Here is a 24,727-nt window from a genome sequence, read left to right on the forward strand (position 1 = left end):
AAAGAAACAGTAAATAGGAAAAGAGGTGACTGATAGGGTATGGTCCTTCAGCAGAAGGTACTTCACCCCAAAATCCCCTACACTGAATTATATAGCACATGTTTCATGACCTGAATGTGGTAAAGGGAATGAAGGAAGGAATACAAAGCTTTCTTCTGCTTGGAAGTTCTCTTCCAAACGTGTCTTTCCCCAGCCCCACTTCTGAAAATGGAACCAGACTTTCTTCTCTAGTTCTGCTTTCAGATCTACTCCCAGTTGCTCTCTTTGGTTTATAAACCATCTCAATACAGTAAGCAAAGCCAGGCATTAATTGGAAAGTTGAAAGGAAAAACCATCATCTGAGAAAAGGAACCACTTGTTCCAGGCAACAGGATTCTTCCATCACCAGGATGGACCTATCTGTGTAGGTCCTTTCCTGTAGACAGCCAGGCTCCATGGGTAGGACATCTTCAGGCTCCTTTAATTTAACCACTGTATTCTGCCACTTCTATATGCTCCAGCGTAACTAACCAGCACAGTATTTTGCTCACAGTGTTCAGAAGAATGATCTGAAAAATGACTTCCAAAAAAATGACGTGAACTAACTTCATATCCCATAATATCCTGGCCAACATGGCGACTATTTGTTATAGAGGAGAGTAAAAGAGGAGGTTTTAGTTCATCTTGTTCCTGAGAGAGGCAGCATGGCTGGATGGATGAAGAGGAGGCAGCAAGCCCAGATTGTAGGCCCAGGGTGCTCCCTTTACCCTCCTGCTGCAAACTTGGGAAGTCACTTTACTACTCTGTGCCTCAGTTTCTTCGTCTGCAAAGTGAGGGTAAGATGACCACTTGCCCTTTTAGAAATGTGATCGAGAGTGAACTTTATTTTAAATGTTGGGATGAGTAGAGCAATGCCAGTAATGCATTTGTCTTATCAAAAAGAAGACAGTTTATCACTCATGACTTTGGTAATGGTGAATTTATCAGACCAACTTGACATCCCTTGTGCTTCTGTAGGTGTGCTAGAGCGGAACCAATGACTTCCAGTTTCACCCGTTTTTCTTGGAGACTCTGAGCCAGCAGGGAGTACAGGGGCTAGTGGTTTCCTGAGAAGCGGAAATTTGCCCAAGGTCCCAGTCACTGGTTTAGAACAGGGAATCCAGGCATTAGAAGGAGCCAGAATGGGGATCAAACAGGTCATCCCCCAGGTAGCATCAGATCCTTTTGAACCTTTTAAACCACGTTATACTTTATTCATATTTCTTTCTTCTTCTTTTTTTTTTTTTTTCCTAGAATTTAGTTATTTGACAGACAGAGATCACAAGTAGGTAGAGAGGCAGGCAGAGAGGGGGAGGGGGAAGCAGGCTCCATGCTGAGCAGAGAGCCTGATGCAGGGCTCGATGCAGGGTTCGATCCCAGGACCTGAGATCATGACCTGAGCCGAAGGCAGAGGCTTTAACCCACTGAGCCACCGAGGCGCCCCTTACTCATATTTCTGACCAATGTTTCTAATATCATTAGGCAGTGGCTGGTTCTAGAGTAAGAGCGGTTTCAGAGCTGGGAGTATTTTAGTCATCTTATATACACAGCCAAACCTAGAGGAGGCTCTCAGTAAACATTTCTTCCAGAATCCTTACAAACCTCCACTCAGCTCTCACTGTGTTCCTGTCCTAAATGTCCTCTCAGGGATCCTATGCATTTTCCATTAACGCAGAAAACCCTTAAGAAAGATCCTGTACTCACTTGGGGAGCTCTATGAAATGGGATTGTCCTCTGAGACTTGCAGGATATTGTCAGTCCTGGGTGCCTGACATTTCCTAGTTAGCTTCTTCACTCTAGGCACAATACTCAAGAACCTCTTTTTTGGAAAACAAGTAGGAGGAAGCATTTACTGAAATTAAATGGGCTTTACAGAATTCTCCTGTGTTGGGACTTCCTGACTATGCTAAACCTTTTACGTTGTTTGTTCAGGAATGTAATAATCAGGTTCAGGGAGCCCTTAACTCAAGAAAAGGAAGGGAAAAATAGCCCTAAAGACTATTATAGCTTACAATTGCATCCAAAGACCAGGATATACCCAAATTGTTTATAAAGGGTGTAGCCGCTAAATTTACAGAATTTTAGCAGCCGCTAAAATTACAGAACTCTCCCTGAAACTTGTTCAGGAAAATGAATTAGATTTACAGGTTCTTCATGCTGTAGAAAGTTTGCCAAACACAGCATACACACCATTTCTCAGCTAGTAGACAACATTTTTATGAGATTCTACTCTTGTCTCCTCAGTATTCTTTCCAGCAACTCTTTTTTTTTTTAAGATTTTATTTATTTATTTGAGAGAGAGAGAGAGAGAGAGAGCACAAGGTGGGGGGGTGGGGAGGGAGAAGCAGGCTCCCTGCTGAGCAGGGAGCTGGATTCCTGCGACTCTTTAAATCCTTCTACTCTCCTATCCTTACATAACAGAGGAGAGACTCATAACCGTTGAGTTGATCTCAAATCAAACTCCCAAATTAGGTTTACAAGAAACCCTATTAAATGCTAATCCAGATTTAGTACTCTGCCTTGATATCTCCTATGCCAAAAATTCTGAAGGAAAATATCAAGTCAAACCTGCTGTCATGACACAACATGAGTTTTCAGGAAGGGGAGCCCTTTCTTTACTTAATTCAGCCCAACCTGCAGAGGTGTTGGTTCTCATTTGGGCCTCTAAATTGACAAAAGAAAAAACTGCAAATTTATACCAATAGCAGGTATGCCTTCAGAGTAGTTCATGATTTGGTATGCTCTGGAAACAAAGTTTTTTTTTCTTTTTTTCTTTTCCTTCCAAGTAGTTTCTGTACACAACGTGGGGCTCAAACCCACAACCCTGAGATCAAGAGTCATGTGCCCTAACACTGAACCAGCCAGGTGCCCCTGGAAAGAGAGATTTTCAACATCAAGTGGTACAGCTGTAAAATAGGATCTCAGGTTGCTGACCTTCCCTCTACATTATTAGTGTCCTCACAAGTTGCTATCACAGAAATTGAGGCTCATACCCTCTTATGAGACGCTGAATACCAGGGAAATGCAATGGCTAACTTTCGTGCTAAGGCTCCCGATGTACCAAAACATTAAATAAATTCCATAAAATGGCCAAGGGATAGATACTAAACCTTTTGGTAAAAGCATTTTCCTGAATTTCCACAATCTATGGTCCACTGTAGGTTCAAGTCAGATTACTTAAGACAATTTGTATACCAGACAAAAAATTGTAAAAGTGGCACCAAGAAGGATGCACATTTATCATAAAAAGAGGACTTTGGAGGGTGCATATGACTGGCTCGTGCTTCCTGGATCTCTCAGTTCTCACTCTTGCAAGTGCTTCAAGTGACTACCCACCACAGAATTGACTTTTCATATTATGAAAAAATATAATGGGTGATTGTTCTAAACTAGCATGACGAGTTTATTCAATCATATAACCTGGTTAAAACCATTAAACTAACCCCAGGGACTGCTCCCCAATATCTGGACCATTTGAACATTTTCAGTTATACTTTTTTCAACTCTCTCCCTCTATGTGCTATCAATATGTACTTGTGGTGGTATATTTCTTCTCTAGATGGGTAGAAGCAGTCCCATGTGGGCAAGCTGATGACACCACAGTAGCAGAGAAATTACTAGAAAATGTTTTCTATTCTGGGCAATCTCAAATGAAATTTCAAGTGACAAGGGGCTCACTTTACCTGGATGGATTATAATACAACTAAACAAGGTTATTCAAACACTATGGCCCTATCATTGTCTCTGTCATCCTCAGCCTTTAGGGGAGGTCGAATGTTCCAGCGATATTCTAAGATTAAATTTGGCAAATTGACTGAAACCACAGGAGTACCTTGGCCTAAAGTGTTACCCTTAGCCCTTATGACAATGAAGTCAACATCTTTTGGGAAAACATAAATTACACCTTATGAATTTATCACTAGGCAACCCATGCCTTTGATGATAGAACCCCATGCACATCTTGCCCTTGTAAATTCCAATATGACCCAATACTTTAAAGTATGAATGCAATATTCAAAAACTTATATTCAGCAGGTCAAGGAGGCTTTTAGAGATCCTCTGCATGATGATAACATTATACTTCATACCCTGGAACCTGGAGACTGGGGGTTCTGAAGGAGATATCAGTTAAAAATAGCACTTGTGCCTTGATGAAAAGGGCTCTATCAGGTTCTGTTTTTTCACACAGCAGTTAAATTATAGGGCATTGAACTTCAGGTCCATGTCTCTCAACTAAAGAGAAACCCCCCATTCCTCAATTCTTGGGCTTATCAATCTATGGCTAACTTCAAATTAAGGATTTCCAGGAAAAACAAACAATCTTCCCTCGAAGCAGAAACAAGGCAAAAGTGGATAGCTTACACCCAAGACCACTGAAAAAGTTTCTGCTAGATTGCTTATCTTTTTCCAGGACCCATTTTTATAACAATTATCATGATATTAACTAACACAGGACATTTACAGTCATGTTCCCTTTTCTGTTAGGGATTTTCTCTACTCACTAAGGCCTACCATTCAATGCATACCCTCCTTTACTAAGCAAAATGATTGTTGGTGTATACCTGCTTACATGCTCAGGAACACTCTCAGTGAATATTAGAACCAACTCCAGAACCATGCTCGGATGGCAGGAAAGTGGCTTTACAAAAAGGTTTGATATCCATCCCTTGGCCATTTAACTAATACTTATGGCCAATTAATCTGGTATTGGGAGGAAGCTTGGAAGCCATAGGATAGCCCATAACCACTGCAAACTGCATTGCTGGAAATTTGTTCCTATGCATAGGAATGGCATTGGACCTAATTTAGGTTTGTTCTAGACTCACTCTATAATCACATACTTTGGTTTGACTCAAATGCTGAAAATTGGGCTTCTATATATAACAACACAGATTTAAAAAAAAAACATTTTATTTATTTATTTGAGAGAGAGAGAGACAGTGAGAGAGAGCATGAGCAAGGAGAGCAAGGAGAAGGTCAGAGGGAGAAGCAGACTCCCCGTGGAGCTGGGAGCCTGATGCGGGACTCGATTCCAGCACTCCAGGATCATGACCTGAGCTGAAGGCAGTCGCTTAACCAACTGAGCCACCCAGGCGCCCAACAACATAGATTTTAAAATAGATAATGACAATGATACTTTTGATTATGCTATAAGGAAAATACTGAATCCAAACTTAGCTTAATTTGCAAAAACAAACAAACAAACAAACATTACCTTGGGCCACTTCTTGCATATGCCTCTGAAACTCCTAGATGACATTCTAGCCGTTCTCCCACATTGGAATGAGGCAGTCACTTTAAACCAATCCTCAATCATTAGGAAAACTCTAATGATATAATCAATCATTGAAAATAACAACCAACCTCTGCATTCTCACTCTATAAGCTGTTACAACAATACACCTCTGAGCCTCATTCCACGGTCAGTTTGAGAGCTCCCAGGGGTAAACTATTTTTATGTGCACAATAAATGCTGACTAATATTTTAGTGGTCTAGTGGTTTCAATCTTGCTATGTCTAGATTTTTGACACTCAGTTCTCTCTAACTTGATCAAGTTAGATCACACCAACTTTGGCTATGTAGGCACCCCCAACACCTCTCTCTTTCTTTTCATTCTCTTTTTCCAACCAAGAAGATGCTCCTCCTGTCTGCTCTTTCACCTCTGAGATCTCAGGATATAATGTTCGCAGTGTTCCTTGCAAAATACACACATGTGCACACACATATACATGGACATAGACGTGCACAGGGGGTCAGGGCTTGGTCCTGGCTGCAGTTACTAAATTAATAGATCTTTTAACATCCCAGTCCTTTAAGATGTAGAAAATACTAGTGCAGGAAAAGGCCTCATTTTATTTTACAGATGAAGACATTGAGATCCACAAAGAGTAATAAATGTATCTGATATATGTAACTAATATATCAATAAAGCTGGAGTGGGAAGAAACACAACTGAGCTCACATCAATAGTTGGTGGAAAAACCATTATTAAAAATGTTGGATCTAAACTCTCACTCCAGTGTTCTTTATCACCATCAGTATTCTCTTGCTGAGTTTCAGGGGTCTCTGAGATAAACAAGGCTGTTCTACTTTTAAGACAAGTCCTTTTTCTGGAATACATTTATTTTTCTGGATTCTATAGGTCTATTATTTATTCTCAATCAGTTTCCCAATAACAAATAATATTTATCACAAGGACAGTTAAAATATATTTAGGTAGGGATGCCTGGGTGGGTTAGTCATTTAAGCACCTGACTCTTGATTTTGGTTCAGGTTATGATCTCAGGGTCATGAGACTGAGCCCTGCATTGGGCTCTACTCCGAGCATGGAATCTGCTTAAGATCCTCTCTCTCCTTCTCCTTCTGCCCTTCCCCCCAACCCCCTGCTCATGCGTGTTCTCATCCTCTCTCTAAAAAAATTTTTTGAGGTAATTTTATTTTAAAAATTTGGTTATTTGAGAAGATCAACAAAATCAAGAAGCCTCTAGCCAGGCTAAGGAAAAAAGAGAGAAGACACAAATTATTAATACCAGAAATAAAAGAAAGGATCAGTATAGAGCTGATGGACACTAAAAGAATAATAAAGAAATACTATGAGCCACAAATTTGATGACCTAAATGAAATGGTCCAAAACCTTGAAAAATACAATCTGCCAAAGTGCTCACAGAAGAAATAAACCATCTGACTAGACCTATGTCTATTTGAAACAGTGAATCGATAATTAATAACCTTCCCGGGGCTAGGCACCCCGGGATGCTTAGTCGATTAAGCATTGGACTCTTGATCTCAGTTCAGGTCTTGGTCTCAGGGTTGTGAGTTCAAGCCCCATGTTGGGCTCCACACTGGGTATGGCATCTACTTAAATTTAAAAAAAAAATTAATAACCTTCTAAAACAGAAAGCACCAGGTCCAGATGAGCTCACAATAAGTTCTACCAAATGTTTAAGAAAAAAATTATACCAATTCTCTACTGTCTTTCTATAGAAGATAGAAGAAGAGGAGATACTTTCCAACTCATTTTGTTGGAATGGCTTAACATTACCCTAATACCAAAACCAAAGGGAAAAAAGAAAACCTTACAGAACAATATCTCTCATGAACACAGATACAAAAATCTTCAGCAAAACATTAATAAATTGAATCCAACAATGTGTAAGAGGAATTATGTAATATATCAAGTGAGATTCATTCCAGATGTGCAGAGCTGATTTCAATATTTGAAAATCAGCTGATGTAATTTGTCCCATCACAGGCTAACGAGGAAAAAACTCACATGATCATATTAACAGATGCAGATAAAGCATTTGACAAAATCCAACACCCATTCATGATTAAAAAAAACAAACAAACTTTTGTTAAACTAGGAATACAGGGAGAAATTTCCTCAACTTGATAAAGAATATTTACAAAAAACAAACAGCTAGCATCATACTTAGTGGTAAGAAACTATAAGTTTTTTTTTTTAAGATTTAAAAAAAAATTTATTTAACAGACAGAGATCACAAGTAGGCAGAGAGGCAGGCAGAGAGAGAGGAAGAGAAGCAGGCTCCCCGCTGAGCGAAGAGCCCAATGTGGGGCTCAATCTTAGGTAGGGCTCCATCCCAGGACTTTGGGATCATGACCAGAGCCGAAGGCAGAGACTTTAACCCACTGAACCACCCAGGTGCCCCAAGAAACTATACTAAGATCAGAAACAAACTGAAAGTGTCCCCTCTCACTACTCCTTTTAAGCATCATATTGGAAGTCCTAGTCTATGCAGTAAGACCAATAAATAAATAAATAAATAAATAAATAAAAGGTTTATAGATTGGAAAGGAAGAAATAGTTAAACTGTCTTTGTTGCAAACGGCGCAATTGTCTATGTAGAAAATCTGAAAGGATGACAAAAAACTCTTGAAACTTGAAAGGGATTAAACTCAGGTTGCAGAATACAAGGTTAATATACAAAAATCCATTGCTTTCCTCTATACCAGCAATGATCAGGTGGAATCTGAAATTGAAAAGAGTACCGTTTACATTAACATCTCCCAAATGGGATATTTATGTAAAAATCTAACAAAATATGTGTAAGATCTAAATAAGGAAAATGAGAACTGATGAAAGAAAATCAGAAAGAACTAAATAAATGGAGAGATAGATATTCCATGTTGATGGATAGGAAGCTTCAATATTGTCAAGATGTCAGTTCTTTCCAACTTCATCCAAAGATTCAAAGCAATCCCAGTCAATATCCCACCAAGTTACTTTGTGGATATTACAAACTGATTCTCAGGTTTATATGGAGAGGCAAAGGAACCAGAATATCCAAAAAAGAACAGAGTCACATGACTGGTACTACTGACTTCAAGACTTACTGTAAAGTTATTAGTAATCAACAAAGTGTAATATTGGTGAAAGAATGAACAAACCGGGGTGCCTGGGTGGCTCAGTGGGTTAAGCCTCTGCCTTTGGCTCAGGTCATGGTCTCAGGGTTCTGGGATCGAGCCCCACATCGGGCTTCTTGCTCAGCAGGGAGCCTGCTTCTCCCTCTCCCTCCGTCTGCTTACTTGTAATCTCTATCTCTCTGTCAAATAAATAAATAAAATCTTAAAAAAAAAAGAATGAACAAACCAATGGAACAGAATGGACAGCCCAGAAACAGACCCACCAAAATATAGGTGACTGATCTTTGACAAAGGAGCAAAGGCAACACAATGGAGAAAATACGGTCTTTCAACAAATGGTGCCGGACAACTGGACATCCATATGCAAAAAAAAAAAAAAAAAAAAGGGAACCTAGACAAGGCTTAAATCCTTCACAAAAATTAGCTCAAAATACATCATAGAACTAAATGTTAAATACATAATATAAAACTCCTAAAAGATAAACAAAGCAGAAAGTCTAAATGATCTTCAGTTTAATAAGGACTCTTTAGATACAAATACGAAAAGCACAATCCATAAAAGAAATAATAATCTGGACTTGATTATAATGAAAAACTTTTGCTTTGTAAAAGACATGGTCAAGAGAATAAGAAGACAAATCATAGACATGGAGAAAACATTTGCAAAATACATATCTAATAAAGAACAATTATCAAAAATATACAAGGAACTCCCCAAACTCAACAAAAAGAAAATGAATGGGGGTGCCTGGGTGGCTCAGTCAGTCAGTTAAGCATATGCCTTTGGCTCAGGTCATGATCCAGAGTCCTGGAATTGAGGCTGCTCAACAGGGACCCTCCTTCTCCTCCTCCCTCTGTCCCTCCCCCCACTCATGTTCTCTCTCTCAAATAAACAAATAAAATCTTACCAAAAAAAAAAAAAAAGAAAAAAGAAATGAACAAGCCAATCAAATAATGGGGAAAAGACCTGAGCAGATATCAAAGAAGATACACAAATGGCAAATAAGCATATGAAAAGTTGCTTAACATCATAGGTGAGTATGGAATTGCAAATTAAAACAATGAGCACCACATATTAGAATGGTAAAAATCTGGAACATTGATAGCACCAATGAGGATGGGGAGCAAAAGATCCTCTCATCATTGCTGGTGGAAATGCAGAATGCTACAGCCACTTGGGAAGACAGTTTTGTGGTTTCTTACAAAACTAAGCGTACTATTAACATATGATCCAGATGTGCTCCTCACTATTCAAATGAGTTGAAAACTTATGTCTATGTAAAAACCTTACACAATGCTTATAGCAGCTTTACTCATAATTGCCAAAATTTGGCAGCAATCAAGATGTCCTTCAGGAGGTGAATTTATAAATAAACAGGCACATCCAGAAAATGTAATATTATTTAACACTAAAGAGAAAGAAGCAATAAAACCACGAGAAGACATTAAGGAATCTTAAATGTATATTACTAAATGAAAGGACCCAATCTGAAAAAGCTATATAGGGTATGATTGTAACTAGATCATATTTTGGGAAAGGCAATGCTGTGCAGACAGTAAAAAGACCGGTGGTTGCCAGGGATTAGAAGGAAAGGAGGGGAGTGGGGCATCTGGGTGGCTCGTTGGGTTAAGCCTCTGCCTTCCTATCAGGGTCCTGGGATGGAGTCCTGCATCGTGCTCTCTGCTCAGCAGGGAGCCTGCTTTCCCTTCTCTCTCTGCCTACCTCTCTGCCTACTTGTGATCTCTCTCTCTCTGTCAAATAAATAAATAAAATCTTAAAAAAAAAAGGGAAGGAGGGATGAGTAGGCAGAGCACAGAGTATTTTTTTTTAAGATTTTATTTATTAATTTGACAGACAGAGATCACAAGTAGGCAGAGAGGCAGGCAGAGAGAGAGGGGGGAAGCAGGCTCCCTGCTGAGCAGAGAGCCTGATGCTGGGCTCGATTCCAGGACCCTGGGATCATGACCTGAGCCAAAGGCAGAAGTTTTAACCCACTGTGCCATCCAGGCGCCCCGCACAGAGTATTTTTTTTAAGGCAGTGAAGAGTCATTCTATATGTTACTCTAATGGTGGATACATATCATTGTACTTTTGTCAAAAGTACAAAAGAAAGTATAACACCAAGAATGAATCCTAGTGTAAACTATGGACTTGGAGTGATAATGATGTGTGAATATATGTTCATTGATTGTAACAGATATACCATTCTGGGACAGCATGTTGCTGGGGCGGGGGGAGGCTATGCATGTGTGGAGATGGGGGAGGGTTGGGGGGATATACGGAAACTTTGTAGTTTCCACTCAGTTTTGCTTTGAATTTAAAACTGCTCTAAAAACAAAGCCTTTTTAAAAAAAGAATAATTATGTGACTATAAATTTTTAAAATGTATTTGACAAAGTGGATGTAGACTTTGTAAATTAAGATTCCAAGTTTCTCATATTACTTCTGCCAAAGGCTGCAACTTTAATCAAGCAACCATATTTTGGGCCTGAATGTTCTCTGGTCTGAAATGAGGAAACAAGACGAACTGATTTTAAGATTATTTTAGCTCTAATGTTCTTCTCTGGGTCAGTGAAATTTAAGTGGTTCATACTGACTGTGACCCAATGAAGCATGAAGCAGAATTTTATCACCTTCAGAGCTGTGCCCAACCTCTAAGCAAGTTAGTTATGATGTGGCATGTCAGTAACTGGTGTTCACAGGTAACTGTATAATGGATTAACTCCATATTATTTTAATGCCTTCAAAAAATTGTAAGCAAACTGGGCCGGCCTGGGTGGCTCAGTTGGTTAAGTGTCATGATCCCAGGGTCCTGGGACTGAGCCCCAGGTCATGCTTCCTGCCCAGTGAGGAGTCTGCTTCTCCCTCTCCTGCTTCCCCTGCTTGTGCTCTCTCTCTCTCTCTTTCTTGGTCAAACAAACACATAATGACTTTTTCAAAAAGCTGTAAGCAAACAGCCATTAAAAACACTGACAAATGTAGCCAACAGGCCATTATTTGGCAATTTCCTGTGCTTATTTCAAGACCTGAACTTATCATGATTGCCATTCCAGAAACCGGGAACAATCTGATTGTCCTGGAATCTCCTGAGATAACAGGAGATTCTTAGGTGCTCTCATCAGTGCAGAAAAGAGACATTACTGATGTAATTGGGAGAGTTCCATGAAATCCCAATCATTAAGATGGTGTATTTGGTGAATATATATGCATTGTTACTTAGAATAAAACCAACTTTCTCAGGATAATAAAAGTAACTGATAATAAAAAACACTCTAGGCTTTTCTCTAAAGAATTTCCAGAAAGATCTTAGAGAAAGCCCTATAATTAAACTACAGAGCCTGGATGCAGACCCTGAAAGCTGCTGTGAGAGCAATGATTTAATTCTGACAGTGGAAATCTCTTACCCGTTGTGGGACACAGAGGAGGATCCTGCCTCCTCGGGCTGAGTCTGCTGCCCATCCACTCTCCTCTCAGCAGGTCCCTTTTCTAGGGGTCGCTGCATTCCAGCTTTTAGTTGGAGCATTTTCTCATGAAGAACCTCTTACTGCTTCCTTTAAAAGGAAAGATGGAAGAGATGTTTGTCTGGGTCTCCACAATGGCCAGGCTTTCCTCTAAAGGTACCTAGAGGAATCAAAACAAAATTATGGTTTATAGAGTTGGGTTACTAAAGAGGATCCCATAGGAGAATAAAGGAAGGTAGGGGAGAACCTACCAGGAGGTAAAAGATGACACCTACAATGTGCCCCCTTGAAGAGTTCCTCCTCAGCCATGAGGACCCTGGTTACTCATTTGGTTGGAGGAAGGATATAGCAAGTAGGGGGAGATGGTGCTGTGAGGAGGAAGAGGAGGGCCCAGAGGTGTCTTAGGTTAAAACAAACAAGGAAACAATGAAATAAGCAAATGAAGGGCGCTTGGGTGGCTCAGCCAGTTAAGTGTCCGCCTTCAGGTCATGATCTCAGGGTCCTGGGATCAAGCTCCACGTCAGGCTCTCTGCTCAGCAGAGAGTCTCCTTCTCCTCTCACTCCCTCTGTTCTCCCTTCTGCCTCCCTCAAATAAATAAAATCTTAAAAAAAAAAGAAATAAACAAATGAAATCAAATGGGCTTTAAACCGAGTAAGAGTTGAGTATTTTTTTAAAGATTTTATTTATTTATTTAGAGCACATGTGAGTTGGGGGAGGGGCAAAGGGAGAGGGAGAGAATTTCAAGCAGACTCCATGCAAAGAACAGAGACCAACATGGGCCTCAATCTCATGACCCTAAGGTCATGAGCTGAGCCAAAATCAAGAGTCAGTCGCTTAACTGACTGAGCCACTCAGATGCCCCAAGAGTTGAGTATTTTTTTTTAAAGATTTTATTTATTTATTTGATAGAGATCACACATAGGCAGAGAGCAGGCAGAGAGAAAGGAGGAAGCAGGCTCCCTGCTGAGCAGAGAGCACGTTGTGGGGCTCGATCCCAGGACCCTGGGATCATGACCTGAGCCAAAGGCAGAGGCTTAACCCACTGAACCACCCAGGCGCCCCAAGAGTTGAGTATTTTTGATTCTTACAGTTGAGATAAAGTTTCCTGGGAGTGTCCCTTCAGAAATCAGAAAGCCTTTAAATCACTGACAAGTTTTGAGAGTCATGAAGGGAGAAACAAAATTTGAGATACCACAGGTCAAATCCGAAGTCACTGGGACATCAACAATAGTGCCATGGAAAGGACTCCGGTTTCCATGTCTCAAGTTGTAATCACAGAATTAGAATGTTGGTAGCTACAGAACCTGAGAAAGCGATGCCTTCTGAGGACCTCCCATAGGCAACATAAGGCTGCCTGTTTCTCCCTAGATGTCTCTATCAGTGGAGACCACCCCTCTTGCCAGCCAGTTTTTTTTAAAGCTTTTATTTATTTGAGAGAGAGCGAGCAATAGAGCAAGAGAGGGAGCACGAGGAGCAGGGAGAGGCAAAGGGAGAAGCAGGCTTCCTACTGAGCAGGGAGCCCGATGGAGGACTCAATCCCAGGATCCTGGGATCATGACCTGAGCCAAAGGTAGACACTTTGACTGTGAGTTACCCAGGTGCCCCTCTTACCAGCCAGTTTTAATATTTGGGTGCTCTTTTACTGATACTATCAATCAACTTTTTTAAAGTACTCTCTATTCCTAGTGTGGGGCTCAAACTCACCACCCGAAGATCAAGAGTCTCAATCTTACTTTTTTTTTTTAAATTTAATTAAATTTTTTTTTTTGACACAGAGCGATCACAAGTAGGCAGAAAGGCAGGCAGAGCAGGGGTGGAGGGTAAGCGGTCTCCCCGCTGAGCAGAGAGCCCGATGTGGGGCTCGATCCCAGGACCCTGAGATCATGACCCCAGCCGAAGGCAGTGGCTTAACCCACTGAGCCACCCCGGCATCCCTGATGTAATTAATTGTTAAGTTGATACACTTTAATTTTTAGTAATGGTGGATTCCTGTGTGTTCCACAGTCAGCTCTGAGAGCCGGTGTTACCTGCCTGTGCTACCGACAGGCCTGTCTAGGGCTGAAGAGCCTACAACTTGGGTGGGATGCCCTGGTTAACTGTCTCTGTGGCTCTGCTCTCAGGCTTGGAGAGGCCAGTAGTAGGACCTGTTGGTGTGACCATGGCCATCTCCACACATCCTTCAAAGGATGTGGAAGAAGATGAAGAAAGGTAGTTTGAAAAACTAATTTTGAAAGTTGTTACTGCTGCCTTATCCTTCCCTAACTCCTAAGGGACTGTGTAATGATACTGCCGTGTGGTGCTGGACTGTAAGCCAGCACGACCACTTTGGCAAGATTTTGAGGAGTTCTTCAAAAAGCTACACATACACCTATCCTATGACCCAGCAATAGTACTCCTATTTATTTCCCAAGAGAAATGAATGTATATATCCAAAAAGATTTCTACGAAATGATCATAGCAGTGTTATTCATACTAGGCAGAAACTAGAAACAACCCAAATGTCTATCAGCAGGGGAACTGACAAATTTTTCTATTCTGTGGATTACTATTCAGCAATATAAATGATCAAATGACATATGGTCACATGAATAAATCCCTCCAAAACAGTATGTTCAGCAAAGGATGCCTCTGCAAAAGGACGATTTTGAGTATCTAAAACAGCTTTAAAGAAAAGGTTTATTCATTTATTTGAGAGAGCGAGCAGGGGAGGAGCAGAGGGATAGGGGGAGAGAGAGAGAGAGAGAATTGTAATCAGGTTCCAGAGCCTGATGCGGGGCTCAGTCTTACAACCCTGAGATCATTACCTGAGCAGAAATCAAGAGTCAGATGCTTAACCGACTGGGCCACCCAGGCGCCCCTGAAACACAGCTGTTTTAATGTTCCTGTGAGTTACTCATGTATGATTCCAGTTACATAAAGTCCCAGAACTGGTAGAACAGGCAAAACTAAGTTGTAGTCTAGAAATCAGAAGAGTGGTAGCTTCTTTGAGGTATTGTGAATAGTAATTTACATGAGGAAAATTTAATGAGTTGATGTTCTGTAAAGTTTGGTCTGCACACATTTGTCGAGAGTCATCCAATTGTATACTTTACATAGGTGCATTGTTTGTAAATTATATAATAGTAACATATTGTTAGCATAAGAACAAGATTATCTTTTTTAAATTGTTGAAATTACACAAAAATAATTGTTTAGCTTTTAGTTACCTCCTGACACATACCTTTTTTTAAGTTTCATGTCTTCTGTAAAATCTAAACAAAAGACTCTAATATAAATTAGAACTTTCATATTTTCTAGACTATGTTAGTGTTGGAGTAGGCAGTTAAGTTAGGTTCTAACAGGATAGCTAGAGCCCAGCAGAGAGTTGTAAGTCATGGCCAGCTATCAGGAAAGTCAGAGGCCTGTCCTGGCAGCAGGCCACATAAACTGGATCAAACCAGACATGAAGGTGGTTGGTGCCATGACCGGAAACCCCTGACCAGATAAGGATGAAAAGATGAGAAACCCTGCTTCGAAGAAATCCCCACCCCAAGTAATGAATATTCCATTCCTTACTTAACAACTGTCAATAAAAGATTGAAACCCAACCCCGGAGCCCATAGCTAGAGCACTCTCCCTCTCTCTCCTTCCCTCTCTCACCTTCCCTCTCCCTCTCTTTCTCTCTAGCTCACCAGCTCTCCTATCCTGAGAGCATATCTTTTAGTTTAATAAACTTTCTTGCTGGTGTTACTTACTCTTCGCTATGTTGCATGTCTGTCCTTGAATTCTTTCTTGGGACAAGACCAAGCACCTTCAGCAACACCTTTGGGACAGACTGGGTCAACCCAAGGCCCCCAGGGCCTCTCCAGTAAATTTGGCAACACTAGGACTTTACTGAATATTTCATTTGCCCTCCTGTTGTTATTAATTTTATTTCAAATATATTTAAATCACACAGACATTATAATTATTGCTTGGGACAGTAATATTTATTTGATTTATTTAATAAATAAATATTAACACATATTTAACATATCCATTATAACAAATATTATCAACAAATATATTAACATAATTATCAATCAATTATCAATAATCACTTAATAATAAATATATTAACATATAATATTATCACATATTTAACATATCCGTTGCTCTTCATTCCTTTTTTCATTTCCATGTTTCCCTTGGGATCACTTCTGCCTAAGGAACTATCTTTTGTATTTCTTTTTCTGAAGGTATTCTGCTTATCTGGAAGGGCCTTTATTTTCACCTTCACTTTGAAAGATATTTTGTCGGGGATTAAATGTGGATCAAAATGATAGTATTTTAGCCTTTTTTTAAAATTTAATTTTATTTTTTATAAACATATATTTTTATCCCCAGTGGTACAGGTCTGTGAATCGCCAGGTTTACACACTTCACAGCACTCACTGTAGCACATACCGTCCCCAGTGTCCATAATCCAACCCCCCCTCACCCAACGCCCCTCCCCCCATCAACCCTCAGTTTGTTTTGTGAGATGAAGAGTCACTTATGGTTTGTCTCCCTCCCAATCCCATCTTGTTTCATTTACTCTTCTCCTACCCCCTTTACCCCTCTCATGTTGCATCTTCTCTCCCTCATATCAGGGAGATCATATGATAGTTGTCTTTCTCCGATTGACTTATTTTGCTAAGCATGATACCTTCTAGTTCCATCCACGTCGTTGCAAATGGCAAGATTTCATTTCTCTTGATGGCTGCATAGTATTCCATTGTGTATATATACCACATCTTCTTTATCCATTCATCTGTTGATGGACATCTAGGTTCTTTCCATAGTTTGGCTATTGTAGACATTGCTGCTATAAACATTCGGGTGCATGTGCGCTACGTTTGTATCTTTAGGGTATCTTTAGGGTAAATACCCAGTAGTGCAATTGCTGGGTCATAGGGTAGTTTTATTTTCAACATTTTGAGGAACCTCCATGTCATTTTCCAGAGTGGTTGCACCAGCTTGCATTCCCACCAACAGTGTAGGAGGGTTCCCCTTTCTCCACATCCTCGCCAGCATCTGTCATTTCCTGACTTGTTAATTTTAGTATTTTAGCCTTTTAATAATGAATATATCATGTGTTGTTTTTTTTCCAGATGTTTCTATAACTTTTCGGTTTGCCTTTGATTAAAGAGAATAAAACAAGTTCTCTTGTTTTTATTCCTTCCTTCCTTCCTTCCTTCCTTCCTTTACATTTTATTTATTTACTTGACAGAAAGAGAGGGAACACAAGCAGGGGAGTGGGAGAGGGAGAAGCAGGAGCTCGATCCCAAGACCATGACCTGAGCTGAAGGCAGTTGCCTCACTGAGCCACCCAGACATCCCAGTTATTCTGCTTTTTAATCTTGTTTGAAATTGATAGAATTTCTTGTACATTTGGTTTGATAGCTCATCAGTTATTTTTTTAATCAACCATCACATTTATAAAACTGATTTTAATCCAATTTCCATCTCCTAATGGAAATACAGGTACATTAGCTTTTTAAAAACATGTGTACTTTTTAAAAACTCTCCTCTCTGAAGTTCCCTTCCTTTTAGCTCTTTACACATACTTCAATTAGATATTTTATACTTAGGAATTATTCAACTGGGTCCAAACTGCTGTTAAAACCCTATGTTGTGGGGCGCCTGGGTGCTCAGTCGGTTGAGTATCTGCCTTCAGCTCAGGTCATGATCCCGGGGTCCTGGGATCAAGTCCCACGGCTCCCTGCTCTGCGGGGAGTCTGCCTCTTCCTCTCCCTTTACCCCTCCCCCTGCTTGTGCTCTCTCTTTCTCTCACTCTCTCTCTCAAATAAAGTCTTTTTAAAAAACAAAACGAAAAACAAAACAAAAAAAACCCCCCATATCTTGCTTTTTAAAAATTAGTTATCACATATTTCTGTTCTAGGGTTTCCATGAGTTTTCAATAGATTTCTAAACTCCAGTGTAAATTTCCATCTTGTCATCTATGTCCTTGAACAGCTATATATTTTAGTGTTTCTATCTTAGAAGTCCAGGAGCTCAGTCATGTACTGAGTCAGTTTCTATTGTTTGTTTGTTTGTTTTTCCCTCTCTTGCTCTTATTAGTTTGTATCATTGGAAAATGTCATTGATGATGGGCCTGATGTGTGAAAAACTGTGGAGGCTTTGGATAATGTTATCTTTTGGGAGAGAAGAGAGGCAGATCACCTCAATCCATCTCATGGTTAAGCTGTTTTAGTTTGTACTGATTGGAAGTCTCAGTCCAATCTGGTTTTGCCTGCATTCTTAGCCAGTAGGTCTTTAGGGCTGCTGTCTGAGAGGTACCTTCTCTTTGGAGGGTCCTGAACGTCTATTTATATCTATATCCTCTGCATCATGGTACCACTGAAACTGCTTTTCTTTCAGCCCTACTCTGTTTGCCTTCATAGCTTCTTCCCTGCAGGTAGCTGAATTTGAAAATGCCTTGAGGGTGTGAATGTTAGAAATGGAAAACCTCAAGATTTAGCCTCCTGGAATGGAGAGATTGTCAGGGGGAGATGTCATGCCCTATTACATTGCAGACCCAAGAGGAAGAGAAAGAGACCTTGCAAGCAAGGGAATGTTACTTTACTCTTCCTTCAGGAGGAAGAAAGGCTTTCCTCCTGCCCCAGCAATAGCCCAGCCAATGAGGAACAGTCACAACGCAGCAATGAAAAGCCACTATACTTTGAACTTCCAGTTTACTGCAGTAGTAGACCTTTTTGTTTAGAACACCTACCCAACTTCCCCTTTTACTTTATAAAAGACCTTTCTGCTCCTTTTTTGGTGGGAGTTGCCAGTGGTTTTGCTATAGCTTGCTTGTGGGTTACAACTTTCTTCTATTTTCCAATAAACATCTTTTGTTGGTAAAATAACTGGCAGTTTTATTTTTAAGGTTAACAAGGGCAAAACCTTTACCAGGCATCCAGCTCACATCCCTGGGCGCTACAGGGTCTTGGCTCCTCAAGTCACAATGCCAGGACAGCCCCACAAGTCTTCCCAGCACCTCCACTATGCTTCCCCTCATGGATTATTTATTTATTTATTCTAAAAATATATATATTTTTAAAGATTTTATTTATTTGACAGAGACAGAGAGAGAGGGAATATAAGCCGGCAGTGGGGGTGGGAAAGGGTGAAGCAGTCTTCCCGCCAAACAGAGAGCCCGATGTGGGGCTCGATCCCAGGACCCTGGGTTCATGACCTGAGCTGAAGGCAGACGCCCAACAACTGAGCCACCCAGGCACCCCCTTCATGGATTATTTAAAGTCTGCTATTTTTTTTTTTAAGATTTTATTTATTTATCTGACATAGCGAGATCATAAGTAGGCAGAGAAGCAGGCAGAGGGAGAGAGGAGGAAGCAGGCTCCCTGCCAAGCAGAGAGCCCGATGCGGGACTTGATCCCAGGACCCTGAGAGCATGACCTGAGCCAAAGGCAGAGGCTTAACCCACTGAGCCACCCAGGCGCCCTAAAGTCTGCTATTTTTTTTTTTTTTTTCTGATTCTTAGTAGCTGCCTTTTCCCCAGCTTCTCAGTCTCTGATTCCTGCCCAGGTCAATGTCCTGACGGGAAAAGGCAGAAAATTAATTTTGCTCCAATGAGCACCTCTCTTTCTTTTTTTCTCTCTTGCTGGCTCTGTGTGTCCTAGCTGCACTGGTGGTCTTCCAAAGATTTCAAACAATTCCTTTAAACCAGATTTTATCTACTTTTTGCAGTGTATGGGCTGGTTTGCTACACATACTCCTCATCACTGAGGAAATCTACAAATTCTAGGTAAATTAAATGTTCCTACTTTCATTTCTTAAAAACAACAAAAATAGATTACTGGTATGTACTTGGACTTTAATCTCAAAGTATTTAGGGTAAGTCTGTTATAGTAACGTAACAAAATATTTTAAAAAGAAGTTAAATTGTAAATGTAAACTGGCATAAAGTATAAAAGGTAATTTAATTCTCATCGCAGAATTTCAAAGTAAATATTACCTCTATTGTTATAGAGGAGGAAGCTGAAATATGAAAAAATCCCAAATTTGACTGGCAGGCCGGAGCTAATGGAAGAGGCAAGATCAAACCAAAGTCTATTGGATGTCAAAGCCCCCAAACTCATGTTCAGTGAGATTTAAAATAGATGTTGGAAAATAATTAAAAAAAAATGTAAAGCAAAACAACTTTCATTCTCTTAAATCTAAGATACTATTTGTTAAAAGATGTACTATAAATAAAGAAAAAAATACTACACATTAAAAAAAATACAATAGATGTTGGATTACAGTGCATGACCACACTGAAATGAGCTTTCACAGTTGGAGAGGAAGATGAGAGAATATTTCGCGTCACTCTTTGGTAGGGACCCTTCAGCGGTCTTTGCTGGGGAGGCGGAAGGGCTAGCATTGAAGCAGAGCTCCAGTCTCCACAAGCATTCCTTGGAGGCATGGGCAGGGGCAGTCTTTAGAACAACCTGCAGCAACGCTGGGGCTGGAATGATCAATGCAAGACCAGGTTTACCACTGCCCTGCAGTAGCCGAGGCATGGAATTGCTCTTCTTTACCAGTCCAGGGAAAGCAGGAAAGTCTTTCTCTCAAAGCTGCTTATTCTAGGGATGAAGTAAATCAACTAAAATGAGTTTAATGGTGAGTAGGAAGTCAGGACTTTGGAATAAAAAAATCTTATGTACGACTAATGAGCTGGGTCTGCATTTTCCAATATGGTGGCCACTAGAAACATGGGAATTGAACCTTTGAAATGTGGCTAGTGCTGAGAAACTGAATTTCATTTAGTTAACAATAATTAATTTAAATTTAAATAGCCACATGTGGCTAGTGGCTATAGTACAGGACAGCACCGGTTACAGAATAATCATTTTACCATAAAATCATTTGCTTTATTTCCCTGTAGCAAGAAACAGATTTAATAAGATCTCACACTCCAGAACAATTCTGAATGGCTTTCTCCACTTGCCTTGATACATCTGAATGTCAGTTCAGCCCCAGGGGCCATCTCTTCTGCTGCCTCTGCTTCCTCATCAGATCCACACACCTACCCCAAGTGAACGGGAGCCCCAGCCAGTCCTGCCCTCTCACAGGTGGAGTCTCAGTCCCTGGTCCCAGGTTCTACACAGGTGGTGGCTTCACACCTTCCTGCCAACTAACTGAGTTATATTGCTCCAGCACTGTGTTGGCCCAAGTGTGAGGTGGTGGTCATTGCAGTTTTCCTGTTTTTGAAGGCCCCTGGGAAAAGAGAGTGCAAATCCAGGCTCTGGTTGGTGGGAGCCACATAAAGCTGGGTAATCTATGCTAATTAGGTGACTTAAGAGTAAGATAGTCTTGTCAGCCATTGTGGATCAGTGGTAGATGTTTTTGTCCCACCCCCAGGACACTGGATTTGATTCCCGAGAAGAGTGTTTACTGAATTTTGCAAAGCTAATCTCTCTATTGCACAGTAAGATTGCAGTATAAAAATAGAAGTTAAAGAAATAATGTTCTTAGAGGACAGAGGAGCATGAAGCTTTGTGGGAGGACCTGAATGGTGACAGAAAAGCAACCTTTAACAGGAGCCAAATGGCTGAGCCCAGGGAAGCTCTAGCACCTCAGGGCCTTTGACTCTACTTGCTATTTCCTCTTCATTGCCCACGTTCCTCCTGAGAGCAAGAGTATCCTGGAGCAAAGCAAAAGCAAAATGGGTTATTAATTGTTGATTCAATTTCTTTAAGAGATACATGTCTGTTCAGATTATCTATTTCTCCTTGTATAAATTGGGTAGATTATGTCTTTCAAGGAACTGGTCCATTTCACCTGAGTTATCACATTTGTGGCCATAGTTTTTCACAATATTCCTTTATTACCTTTTAATGTCCAAGGGATCAGGACTGATGGCCTCTTTCATTTCTTAGATTAGTAATTTGTGCCTTTTTTTCATTGATTAGAGGTTTATTAATTTTATTGATCTTTTCAAAGATCCAGCTTTTGGCTTTGTTGTTTTTCTCTACTATTTTCCTGTTTTCAATTTCATTGACTTCTGCTTTGTTTCATTTCATTATTCATTATTCATTTTTCATTCATTCATCATTTATTATTCATTATTCATTTCATTATTCATTATTATTTCATTTCTTCTGCTTACCTACCATTTAATTTGTTCTTCTTTCTCTAGTTTCCTAAGGTTAACCTACTTTGCATCCTAGCTAGGCTTTCCAAGGAGAATAAATTTCATTATCAGTTTTGCAAACCTTAGCTAACTAAGCGGCCTTTTGGTTATTTTTACTCAGTTATAGGAAATGTAAAGTACACTGTGCAGTTAAGAGTTCCTTTATTAATGTAAACTCACCTGAGTAACCACCACCTGGACTAAGGTATATTACCTTTGCAGACTCTGGAAAGCTTCCTCATGCCTCTTCCCAGGCAACATTCCAGAGAGTTAGCCTTCCTTAAATTTCTATTACCATTTAGTTTTGCTTGTTCTTTGCCTTCACATAAATGGAATCAGAAAGTAAATACTATGGGGTTTTGTGTGTGTGTGTGTGTGTGTGTACACGTGGGGGGTAATCTGACTTTATTCACTCTAAACTATGGTATAGATTTATTCGTATTATTTTCACAGATTTTCATTGTTGTGTGTATTCCATCATATGATTATATCACAATATATTTAGTCTGCTCTTGTTGCACATTTGATTTGTTTCCAGATTAGAGTCATTTGGAACAAAGCAATTATAAACATTATTTACATGCTTTTTGGTGAACATACGCATACCTTTCTCTAAAGCAGTGTTTTCCATATGCTAGCTAAAAGTAATTTTATATTTTCTAATAGCCACATTAAAAAAATAAAAATAAGTGAAATAATTTTTAAAAATACTTTATTAGAGAGAGAAAAAGCGAGAGCATAAGCAGGGGAGGGACAGAGTGAGGGAGAGGGAGAAGCAACCTCCCCACTGAGCAGGGAGCCTGACACAGAGCTCCATCCCAGGACTCTGGGATCGTGACCAGAGTCAAAGGCAGATGCTTAACCACCTGAGCCACTCAGGCACCACTAAGTGAGATAATTTTAATAATATATTTTATTTAGCTAGATATATCAAAAAAATCCCATTTCAACATGCGACATTAACCATAATGTTCAACAGCTATATGTGGCTAGTGACAATTAGGTCAGCAGCATGGTTCCAGGCTATTTAGATAAAATTGGAATTGTTGGGTCATAGGATATATACATATATGCCTATTTCCCTATCTATATTTATATCTATTTCTATATTTATATTTATATTTACAGCCACTTTTTCTTTTTTTTTTTAAGATTTTGAGCAGAGAGCCCGACATGGGGCTTGATCCCAGGACCCTGGGATCATGACCTGAGCCAGAGGCAGAGGCTTTAACCCACTGAGCCACCCAGGAGGCCCTACAGCCACTTTTTAAAACGATTTTATTTATTTGAGAGAAAGGGAGAGAGTATGAGAGGGGAGGGGTTAGAGGGAAAAGCAGACTCCCTGCTGAGCAGGGAGCCCAGATGTGGGACTAGATCCAGGGACTCCAGGATCATGACCTGAGCTGAAGGCAGTTGCTTAACCAATTGAGTCACGTAGGCACCCCTACAGTCACTTTTAGTAGTGTCAAATAATTTTCCAAAATTTTTGTACTAAGTTAATTTCCACCCAAAGTGAATGAGATAATTATGACTACATAATTCACTCTCATAAACTGTTGATCTTTAAACAAAGTCTTTCTCCAAGAAATTATATTAAAACAAAATAGGCGAGAGGGGAGAAAGAAAACACAGAGAATAATGAATTTCTCTCTCTCTTTCCCCTTCTGTTTTGTTCATAAGCTGATATTCTGGAATCTGTAAAAGGACAAGCTAAGCAGTCTGCCCTGGGAGCAATTTCACTGGGTCATGAAGGAAACCAATTTCAGTGATTTGGAGGTTTTCTGAATAGAATTGAAAGTTTAGCTAAAAACTGCACATGATAAGTTATCTCTTCCAGTGTCCATCCATTGAAGCCAGATTTGTACCTTTTCCTTTTCAGAATTTTTAAGCTGTCAGTGTTTGGTCAAAATTCTGCTTCAAATGGAGCCAATTTGACCATGAGAGCCTCAGTCTCTTTTTGATACATCGATTGTGTATTAGCACAGGATATGCAAATCATATGTTCTAGTTTAAGAACAACAAGCCAGAATAGAAATTTGCATACACTACAAACTGGTGAAATTCAGAATCTTGGATCAGATCCTTAGCATGTTAGTTTCTTAATAAGATATGAGCAATTGCCTTTTTCCTTTCCTTTCTTTTCTTTTTTTTTTTGGTAGTAGTAGTAGCAGTAGTTAGAATGGTCATATGACTATGATCCAGGCAGCATTTTGATGTGAACAGGGAAAGTAATTTGATTACTCAAAAAGAATAATGTCAGGGAATCACATAGAAAAAGCACAAAGTAATTACCTATGAAAATTGGAAGGAGCCAAATACTCTCTGAAAATCTAAACATAAATAGTAAAATTTCTTTTCTTTGGTTGAAGTACTTAATTTCTCTTATTTTCAATTTATATAAGTGATTATTAGTATCCATAAGCCAATCTGGGAAGTGCCTCCTTTGAATTCTTAGAGACCTATCTGTGCCCTCCAGAAGAAAACAAATTATTGCAATTACTTTCCTTAGAAAACAATTTACAACTATACAATGGAAAAAGCTCCTAAAACTACTGGGCATTTGAAAAGAAAGTAATAACACCACTGAAAGGAAAAAGGGCAATGGTATTTATTAAAAATGTTTATTATGAGGAGCATAAGAGGAAATAACTATGTACCACTAAGTGTTTGGAGAAGACACTCTGCTGGAAATCTGAGTAATTTTGTGATAGCCTTTTCAGT

General features: G+C 39.8%; 1 protein-coding gene across 8 annotated transcripts in view; it reads right to left on the bottom strand.

The window, feature by feature from the left end:
• The window catches only part of LOC116858798 (myomegalin), a 46,585-nt gene that overhangs the window by 10,741 nt on the left and 11,117 nt on the right, over window positions 1-24,727 (bottom strand). For 2 of the 8 annotated variants that reach the window (XM_032843697.1, XM_032843704.1), the window contains exon 2: window positions 11,811-12,027. In XM_032843697.1, coding sequence (XP_032699588.1) covers window positions 11,811-11,929 — 119 coding nt within the window. In that variant the 5' untranslated portion in view covers window positions 11,930-12,027. Of the gene's footprint in view, window positions 1-11,810; window positions 12,028-12,142; window positions 12,250-12,956; window positions 13,015-13,060; window positions 13,080-24,727 lie in introns of those variants that run through there. The other 6 variants (XM_032843703.1, XM_032843699.1, XM_032843701.1 and 3 more) reach the window with 6 other exon arrangements.

Source organism: Lontra canadensis, unplaced genomic scaffold (assembly GCF_010015895.1).
Source record: "Lontra canadensis isolate GAN:19392208 unplaced genomic scaffold, GSC_riverotter_1.0 scaffold142, whole genome shotgun sequence".
Lineage (NCBI taxonomy): Eukaryota > Metazoa > Chordata > Mammalia > Carnivora > Mustelidae > Lontra > Lontra canadensis.